This window comes from Lissotriton helveticus, chromosome 3_1, assembly GCF_964261635.1.
Source record: "Lissotriton helveticus chromosome 3_1, aLisHel1.1, whole genome shotgun sequence".
In the NCBI taxonomy this organism is placed as follows: domain Eukaryota; kingdom Metazoa; phylum Chordata; class Amphibia; order Caudata; family Salamandridae; genus Lissotriton; species Lissotriton helveticus.
Window position 1 is genome coordinate 1747174835 of NC_136061.1, and position 10749 is coordinate 1747185583.

At 41.9% G+C, this 10749-nt stretch overlaps 1 protein-coding gene across 1 annotated transcript in view; it reads left to right on the forward strand.

Annotated features, from left to right (window-relative positions):
* Nucleotides 1-8250, forward strand: part of MECR (mitochondrial trans-2-enoyl-CoA reductase) — a 62543-nt gene extending 54293 nt beyond the window's left edge. The window contains exons 8-10 of the mRNA XM_078682522.1: nucleotides 5756-5816; nucleotides 6268-6340; nucleotides 7418-8250. Of these exons, the coding sequence (XP_078538648.1) occupies nucleotides 5756-5816; nucleotides 6268-6340; nucleotides 7418-7581 (298 nt within the window). The 3' untranslated portion in view covers nucleotides 7582-8250. The remainder of the gene's footprint in view (nucleotides 1-5755; nucleotides 5817-6267; nucleotides 6341-7417) is intronic.
* The last annotated feature ends 2499 nt before the right edge of the window (nucleotides 8251-10749 follow it).

Sequence of the window (10749 nt, forward strand, 5' to 3'; positions counted from 1 at the left end):
GCCTGGTTGTACCTTGTTGTTTGCACATTGAGGTTGGCGCTAATTTTGTTTTTATACGTTTAAAAATAAAAATGACCTTACGGTCAGGTAAAGAAAGGCAAGTTCAGGTCTCCACCTCCAATGGTACTTTTACTGGAACGATTGACCAATTTTTTAAACGCACCACTACTATATTGGAGAAGGAGATCGCTCTAGCTGAAAAACGCCTCTCGCTTGATATAATCACAGGCAAGCGATCTTCTCTTGGAAAAATTAATGAGGCTGTCTCCCCTGTCCCACTTCCCTTGTTGAACTACGATAGTCACGACACTAATGTAGACTCAGTGATAGTAATTGCTCCTGAGAGTCAAACTTTGGAGCAAGAAGGGACTGGCCAAGTAAGTGCATATGACACTGCACATGACAATTTACTAAATGGAAGGACTATTTACCTAGACCAGTCTGGTGAGAAATCAGGTCTCTCAGACTCCCCAAATCTTAATATAAGTACTGAGCAAGTGAATTCTCCTATCCATTCACAACATCCACCCCCTCATAATCCAGGGAAACGTAAAAGGATAGATTCGCCTGATCAAGGGGAACACATTGAGGGTTTGGGAAATTCCACAATATCCCCCACACAGCTATCTAACCTTAAGGCGGTTGTCCAGCCAGAGGATTATAACACCACAGTTAGCATTGTAGAAGGAATATTCCTGGCTAAGATAGAGTTGCTAATTAAATCTTTACTCTTACCACTATTTGAAAGGACAAGATTATTGAATACTAAAATGGACTCTTTAGACATGTTGGTTAAAGATAACATAGCGACTTCCAATAGAATTCTTGACACCCTAGCCTCTAAAGGTTTAGCTCCCTCTGCCCAAACTCTTCCGAAGACTACCATTGTGAATAACAAAGCAGGGGGTAACAGTTCTAAAGTGGGATCTTTCACAGTAAAAGCCCCGCAGAAAATTCCCATACCTGTTACAAAGAAAACAACTATTGCTGAGAGCATACCCCAGCACAAGGCCACTAAGCATCCCCAGGCCAAAAAAAACCCCATTCCCACCAGTAGTCATGATCAAAGTATTCGGCCCAGTATTAAACCTATCCCGAGGAAGCAATGTGTGAACCTCCCCCCAGAGTCACTACCATACACTATTATCTTAACAGGCGTGGAACCTCTTGGAGATGGCAAGAGAGAAACGCACAAGGATCTTTATAATAAGGTAGCATTCTGGCTAAACAAAAATCGCCCACTTCCTCCTAACTCAAACCCTGAAATCCTTAATGTAAGGAGGGTGGACTGGGTAGGCTACAGTAAGAAAGATCTTGAGGGGGATTGCGTGGTAATCAGCTTTAGAGAGCCATGGGTGGCTGAATTCATTAGTAGGGAACCAAGATTTGGAAGAGTCGGGGATGTGCAAACATTATCGTTGCACTATTTTAATCCCGCCTTATATGCAAATAGAGCCCAAACACCGTCTCATCATTCCAGAAGGGATAGACCAAGAGGAAGATTCCATTTTGGAACACCCATCTACCCGATGTTCCAACCCCACCTTTCGAACCGGTTTGCTCCCCTATCCGGTCTGGAAGGTGTGGACTGACATGATAATGAACCTCCGGTTTTTGGGTCGACTGGAACAAAAGTGAATTGCTCCCTTAAAAATTTGACATCCTTTAGGGAAGAGACTGTCCTAGGGACTAGTGAAAGCATCCAGGGTGGGAAAGGAAGGGTTAAACCCTCAAATCACATCCCTAGACCTTTGATCTCTGGGGGGACTGTGAATCCAGCTGTCAATTTGCCAATGAAATCCACTTATACCCTTACGGTCTTGTCATGGAATATAGCGGGACTAAAGGGGAAAATGTCAGAGGATGATTGGGGCTCCTATGTGGATTCTCATGATGTAATTATATTACAGGAAAGCTGGTCAATTGATGCCATCTTCCGGGTTGGTTACCTTAATTATTATAAACCAGCCTGTAAAGGCCCTAAAGGTCGTCCATCTGGAGGTCTGGTCATTTGGATCAGACAATCCTTAGCACTTAAAATCACTGACCTTCACACGTCAAGTATTGATATATTAGCCTTGAAGCTATCCAGTAAAAATAACCAGGATTTTTTCCTGATTAATATTTATGCAAGAGGGCAGCCTGGTGGGAAACACATGAGTGCGGCAGATGATTTAGATCATCTACTGAATAACATTAGCAGAGATAAATGTGTTATGGTGGCAGGGGACTTTAACTGTTCTTTTGAACCACTTCCCGATCTTGATAACGGGGGATATGGGGAAGTCGATCAAATCTGGAACATCCCCCCTTTATCTATCCCTCCAGTTAAAAAAGTAACTGAGGCTGCTATGCAGTGGTTAGGTCTTTGTCTTGAATGGGATCTACGAGCAGCAAACGGTAGGACTAAATCAGATACGATGGGAAAGGTTACATTTGACAATTCCCTCCATTCCAGCCGTATTGATTATTTTCTAATAAGGTTAGAGTTTTGGAATTTACTGGAGGACATGGAAGTGGTCACAAGACCAGAAAGCGACCACAATCCTCTGGCAATAAAGCTACTAATGAATGGGGGGTTTCTTATGGATTCTGCAACCAATTTAGCCACAGCTGAGACTGCCCTTACAAACGATTGCAGAAGGGTACGCTGGGCTAGGTTTTTAGATGATCCCTTCACTATTGATAGGGTTGCAGTTGAGGTTTTAGCAGCCAGAAATTTGATGGAACCCATATTAAACGAAGGTACATCACTAGATCAAATTGGGATGATCCATGAGTCCCTCTTTAAAAAAATTAAAACTTTTTTTATCGAACCCGTAAAAGGAAGAAAAAATGGCACAGCTCAAACCGGGGCAAAATGGTATAACAAAACCTGCCGCCTCGCCCACAGCTCCCTGATAGCTGCTATTAAATCTAAGTCAGCTATGGATATAAAGTTAGAAAGGGTTAATTACAGGAAAGTGCTTAAAGAGGCTAAAATTAATTGGGATGAACAGCACTGGCTAGACTTATACCAAGCAAGTACCTCAACCGAGCAACAAAAATTTTGGGAGGTTGTTAAATGGGGAGGGTCTGGGGATCAGCGAATTCCTGTCAACCATGTCCCTGCAGAGCAATGGGTCAAGCATTATGCGGCACAGTTTAGCAACACGGAACGGATCTCCCTTACTACTAGGGAAGATGCCAGTGTTCGGACTGTGGTGCCCTTACTTGATCACATTGTTTTTACTGAAATAGAAGCCACTATTGCTCTAAAACAAGTGCAGAATGGTAAAGCCCCCGGAATGGACTGTGTCCCTGCGGATCTTTTTAAGTTTGACCAAGTGCACTGGGTACCGTACATAACCACCTTAGCGAATGCTATAGCTAGAGGGGCTAGGATACCAAACTCGTGGAAAGGTGCTGAGATTCTGCCCGTGTATAAAAAAGGGGATAGATCTGATGCAGGAAACTATCGACCTATTAGTCTTATCGACGCCCTTCAAAAGGTAATAGCCAGAATGCTGCTAGGAAAAATCCAGCTATGGATGACGGAAGCTGACATTTTGTCTCCATTACAGGCTGGGTTCAGGGCTAACATTAGCACAGTTGATCAGATACTTAGATTTGTCATGATCTACTGGAAAACTGTGTTTTTGAGAGGAGGCACGATCTACGCTGCATTTGTGGATCTCAAATCAGCGTTTGATTTGGTCCCCAGAGGAAAAATGTGGGCAGCTTTGAGAGGGATGGGCGTTCCAACTGCACTCTTAGAACTCACCATCAGGATGCACGAGGGAAACTTTGCTAGAGTCAGATGGGGCCGCCAGGGCCAGGTTACAGACTCCTTCCCCGTGACCCGTGGAGTGAGACAGGGCTGTGTCCTGGCCCCCACCCTATTCATACTTTTTATCAACCAGGTGGTTAAGTTCCTCTCAGCTACCCCCACGGATGCTCCATCACTGGGCGGGACTAAATTTCCCCTTTTAATCTTCGCTGACGACACCCTCATACTGGCTAAAACTCAGAAGGGCCTACAGGTAGCTATTAATAAATTTGTGGACTTCTGTAATCAGAATGACCTTGAAATTAATATCACAAAAACCAAGTTCATGGTCCTGACAAAAAATAAACCATTGAGGGGCCATGTAACGATGAATGGGTCTAGTCTTGAACAGGTTGAAGTCATGACCTACCTCGGTGTCACAATGGATTATAGGTTACGCTGGAAAGATCAGATAGCGGCACTTAGTTTGAAATTCGCTCGTCTGTCCGGTTGCTTAGTGAAGGAGCAACGGTGTTCTTTGACCAAAAGAGTTTTGCCCGCGCTTAAAATTTATAGTGCAAAAATTAGCTCAGCCATACTATACGGGGCTGACATATGGGGCCGTGTGGACCTGGCTGTCCTAGATAAGATACAGAATAAATTCTTCCGAAATTCAGTCCGTCTCCCACCCTCAACGCCAGCACTACCACTCATGATGGACATGGGCTTTTATTCTATTAAACATCAAGCCCATTATAGGATGGTGGCGTTATGGAGACGCATATGGTCTACCCCGGATCTTGCCATGTTTGCCCAAGAGCTACAGGATGTTAGAGTGCAACAGGGGGCAAGTGAAATACCATGGTTTAAGCTAATTAGGAATACTCTTATTGGAATGGGCCTTCCTTTGCTTTGGTCCGAGCCGGGTTCTCATACTTTTCCCTCAAAGAAAGACTTTAAACTCCTCTTTTGGTCCATGGTGAAAGAAGAACACGTTGCTCTTTCGGAGAAACCGAACTTGACAGGCCTGTTTTTGCTCTATAAAGCAGTTCCCCATACTGAGACCTATTGGGATGTAATCCTTAAAACCTTAGACAGGAAACTTTACCATCAGTTTCGTCTAGGTACACTGCCACTAAGGGCTTTCACTAGTGGTTGGCAGAAGTCGGAGTCCTCTTCTTGTCCCTGTTGTACCGAAAGCAAAGAAACAATAGGCCATTTTTTATTTGTATGCACTGCTTACCGCGAGCCTCGTTGTAAGTGGTTAAAGCCGATATGCAATAGATTAAACACCCGGGTGAGTAGCGAAGCATTGTTCATCCTGAGAACTAATACTTCTGAATGGTTATCCATTGGACTGGCTAAATTCCTCGGGTGGGCCTGGTTAATTAGAACTAGGTCAGTTCGTATTACTTCGACCTGAAAAATTTAACCAGTTTGTTAGCTTACCTTATTTTGGCCAGTATTGATGATTTGTCTTTTTATACTAAATTGTTTTAAAAACCTTTTATAGACGTCTTCATATGCACATTTAATTGAGTTTTTTAAACAATTGCTTTATCTCTTTCTAGTTTGTTTAAAAGTGTTTATGACTATGTTATATCGTTTATATTATTATGTTTGTATATATGTATGTCTTTTATGAAGAAAATTCGAAATAAAGACGTTAAAAAACTGAAAACTGTTATACATCTTAATAATATTGAACCTTTTATGACTGGTTATGGATTTCAAATCCGAACATCATATGCCTTCCACTTTTTATTCTTGATGCCTTTTAAATGTATTTATATTCATGTTTATGTTTTAAAGGATGTAAGGATCAGATACCTCCCACTCCGCGCTTCTCTTGTATAAATTGCTCGCTTGCACTTCTATTTGGACTTTGTAAATTACATCAATTGAATGTTTTTATGTATCTTTTATGGTTCTAATGTACCCAAATAAAGATGTTGAATGAATAGGACTTTGCTTTCTGGTTACCATGAGCCCTCTTATTTTCCACAGGAGAGGGGGCACAATGGTGACATATGGAGGAATGGCCAAGCAGCCTGTCACTGTCCCGGTGGTATGTATAAATGCAAGGTTATTTGAGCTTATTCAAAATACTCATTAGGGGAGGGGAAGGGAGTAGCTGGATTTGCGTCAACACGTCTACCTCCTCTCCCACCACCTCGGTTAGGCAGCCTAAGATTGACTGAAGACCATTTCCAAAATCCTCCAACCTCATTTCAGAGATCAGTATGACAAGAATATAGGAACTGAAAAACAATAGGATGGCTGTGGAATATTAGGCATTAGGCACATGCATGTCACTGACTCTGTCCCTGCTGAACGGATCTTTCAGAGTACGGCCAATAAGTATATTGCACAGTTTCTCTATAGGCCATTTTGTCTCTCAGTTCTATGGAAAGTAGGGGCGGATGTCTTCCAGTTTTATCTAAAAATGGTTTACGTTTGGAATTACATCAGTGCTTACAGTGAAAGAGTAATGTCTCTCCTTCCCACTCTTTCCACAGAGTGCATTGATCTTCAATGATATCAGCCTGCGAGGCTTCTGGATGACCCAGTGGAAGAAGAACCATGCTCAGAGTGAGTAGACTGGTTGTGTGTTAACTTTTCCGAGTTAACTTACTGCGCCCTGACCGTGAGTGTGATACCCTGAGTGAGCACACTGGCTGTGGGGTAGCTTCCCCAATGTCATAAATTAAATGTTCTGAATAGATACAGTGGCAGCCCGCAAGCCTCCATGGGCCCTTGCTTCAGCCAAGGATTCAGTGCTGTGCTGTTCCACTTTAGGTATGAAAAAGAAAAGAAGAATGTTTTTGACATTAACTGTTTCTTGAGGACCACTCCTCAGTTTGATTGTCCCTTATGTGTGTATTCATTTTTAAAGAGTGTTTGTTGCTTTGGAAACGTTTCTATACATCGTGATGAGTGATGCCGGGTGTTGGAAGGTAAAGTCGTTTGTTATGTTTTTTGGTCCCATAAAGTACAACTGTGTACTTTTTCATTACACACTGAAATAGATACAAAACAAGTACATAGGTGCACCAGTGGTGCGAGCACCCCCTCCCCCCAACACACGCACAGCTCTGCCTCACATCCCCGCCTCACATCCCCATGCCCCCAACAACTACAGTAAAGCTCATATGCCGTCCAAGGTTAACTGTCATGAGCTGAAGTGGTCATTGAAAAATTCAGTGTTGGGTAGCATTGTGTGTAAACACATAACTGTTGCAGTGCACGCTTTGTACTCACAGGAGACAAGTACAGTTTAGTTCAAACCTCTGTCACACACAAAACAGGTACAGGAGGTAAGTGTAAGGGCAAGTGTCCCTCACACACAATACAGGTACAGCTAGGGACACAGCAGTGCAATCACCACTTACACAACACACTCATGAACTGTGTAACCGTGTAAACGTCGAATGACTGAGTTCCTGTACAGGGTGCTTGAAATGTGACTCTGCCGCACCTCTATCAGCCTGTCAGAGACACGGCCTGTTCTGACTGATCTTGATTGCTCCATATACAAGTCCACCTTTGGTCAAATTTGAAAGGCCAATGATTGATGTGAAATTATTAGCACTGCCAATTACAAGTACCTACACAATCACAATAGGAAACTAAATCGGATGAAAATATTTTTTTTATTTTGATGGGCAGACAAAGAAGCACTCGTTGAGATGATCGAGAGCCTGTGCCAGCTGATTCGTCGAGGAAAGCTGTCACCACCAGCCTTTACACAGACCACACTGGAGGAATATAGGGCAGCTTTGGACGAGTCCATGAAGCCGTTCAGTTCTAGAAAGCCGATACTCGTCATGTGATAGCAGGACGTGATGTTTGAAGGTTTGAATCCGGCCAGTCCTCTGGTCAATATGTCACCTTATCCATTGCTACATCAGTTAGACTTATGGGCTGATGGTTTGAGGAGTAAACTTGATGTGTATAAGGTTTTGTGCCATTGATCAAATAGACCATTGCTAACCTCATCAGAAGATCACTTTCTTTGTCTATGTTGACTGTGCAGAAAATTCTAATGCAGGACACTTGCATGGTCAGTGCAAGACCGCTAACCCAAACCTCTGGAATTAAAGACATATCTGTGGATGGCTCGTCTTCTTTCTGTTCCAAACAATGACCACAATTCTGCCTAGGTCTAATTTCGTTTTGGATGAAAATTGACTGTCTTGCCTAGAACAGGCACAAAAGATCTGGAAAAGCCCTCGAATTAATGGAAATGTGGAAGATAAAAGAAAGTAACAACTGTTCCTTTGAGAAGAACATGGTAAATAGACTCCTCCAAAGAGGTTTGACAAGAATGAGACATTATGTGCTCCTGCAGTCAATTCTGTTGAACGGTACTGTACATAGAAAAATGAGCAGCAGCCGCATGCTGTTGTCTGTTTATGCACTGGTGCCTCATGTAGTGCTTGCATCCAGGTCGTTTACCAAGACAAATAAATACTGATATTGTTGTATTTATCTTAATTTTAGGTAATTCTCTTACCTTGAGTTTCTTTCAAATGTGTTGTTCTTCTGCTGACAGTGTATTTCTCCAACAACATGAAATAATTGTCCTTCGAGTACTGTCATATCCAATTGTATTCAATTGAATGCATAAGTTGAGGTGTTTAATTTCCGCTTCAGAGTTGTTCAGTGGATTAATGTGCCCTGCTCAAGTGAATCAAGCGAGTAACAAGTATAAATGCAAGTGGAGTGGTGTCTCCTTTTATTCATCTGACTACCATATTATCAATATTATTGATTTGAGTGATAGAAAAATTGTAATACAGTGCTTTGAAGTGCTCTATGATTAACTTAATATTTTTGTTCACTTCCTGCCTACATTGTTGCTATATATTTGTGGAATCTTGTATTCAATAAGCTGCATCTGGTGGGATGATTTGAGGAAGAGTATGACCCAGAAGAGTTGCTCATACATGAATCCCGGGACAGTGCAGAGAGAGATCCAGCTGCAGTCCAGGCATCCCCATGTGAATGAGCCCACACTGGACAAACCTAGAACCGGAGAACTCTCCAAACACCACTGCAGGATATATAGGGAACCTTCTAAATAAGAACAAAGAATGAAACATAACAAAATATGCATCTTTGAGCATGTGTGATATGAATGAGATAGTGTGTTCCTTATCCTTGTGCCACTGTCCAACACGACTGCCAAGTCTTTTGAACTTGCTTTGACTGTAAAAGAGAACTTTGCCCCACCACTTCACAGAGAATGGCTGACCTCAGTTTTAAAAATGTATTATTTGGATAAAAAGCAACCACCTTCTAAGAAGTACAAATTTTGGGAGATATGGGAAAACTATCATTTGGGGTAAATACAGATAACTTTCTTTGTAAGGTCGTAACAGCTTTTGATTGGCTCACTTTTTCACAAGTCCAATGATTATGTGTTAGCAATGTAAAAACAGGTGAAGGCCTGTAAGAGTAGGTAAGATGGCTAGCTCAACCCCCTCGGAAAAATATTCTTCAAAGTAATGGAAATAAGGGGATCCCTCTATCTTTAAAGCTTGTAGGGGTACTGCCTAGACCCAGCATTATGGCAGTGAAGGTAAAGGAAAAGAGAAAAGGGGCCCGACAACTCCCTACTATCAATGTTGCACAATGAGGACAAAGAAAAAGAAAGGGAAAAAAAAAATGAACTTTGCCACACTATTAAACCGTTGCAGAACTAAGACTGATATGATCTTGTCTTTAACCTTCTGCAAGGCATCATTCTGTTCTTTTGACCGCAAAAATGCCTCTTTCTTACACACAAGGCGTCTTAAATGCTCAATGGCAGTGCAGTGGTGTATTCCTGTACACACTAGTGTAATATTCGCTCAGACCCTAAAATGATCTTAGTAAATCTTTATCCATGGTTGGTGGTGCACACTTAATCGCATCAACAAGATTACCTTTGAGTCTGATACCATCTGCTGAAACTGTGTGGCCCAAGTAGTCAAGTTAAACTTGTGGTTCTCTCTAGACATAGTCATGACGCTGTCCATTACGATATGAAGGACCTGCTCTAGAATTTCATTATGTTCTTGTACGTTTTTGGCATATATCAAGATAGATGTCACCTTCAAATGCCTGGACCTCTGTGACACCTTTAAATAATGCCCTAAGCAATTCTGAAATACACTGGCAGCAGATGCCAATCCAAAGAAAGTTTTAGATATCGAAAAGGTGTCAAAGAGTGTGACGAAGGGCGTCATGACTTTTGACTGATCAGACATCTACTTGACGACATCTATTATAAAAAAAAAAGTTGAACCTCCAGTGGCCGTCAACATTTCCGGCATTTGTGTTAGTGGATGGCAGTTTGTGATGATGATTTGTTTTACAGGCGCAAATCAGCATGGATATTACAAGATTTCTGCTGCCACCTACTCTGCAGAATCCAGTGGTTCAATCACAACGTATTTGCGCATAGAATCTGACACATTTTGTTTGATTAATCTCTTTTGCTAAGATAAACACGTGACGTGTGACGTTCTGCTTGACAGGAAAGGCACCTGCCTTCATTGTAATACCATGTTATACTCCTTTGAGACACCCTACTGTAGGTTAGAACTCTTCTGCATATTTGTTTAAAATGGCTTACAGTTTGTTACTGACAATACCTACTGCTGCTACAGGCATCTCACCTAAAGAAAAAGCGTTAGCCGTACCAGGTCTCAGAATTATACCTAGTTTGCCTAAATCATACCAATCAACTGTGGTGCGACCATCAATAGCAACATATATCTTTGTAAAATTTGTATGTCCCATAAGTTCTAAACTATCTTGAAAATAAGCGGACATATCAATATCCTGATCTCCAAAAGCTTTTAGGTGAACATCTGACGCAGTTAAATATTTGCTTTGGGGGTAAAATGTACTATCTGAAAGAGCTGTTGATGAAGCAAAGCTTCGCATATTTTGCGGCTTGCCGAAATCAAGAACCTCGTTTATGTGTAATAAGGTAACAAAAATGTATGTTT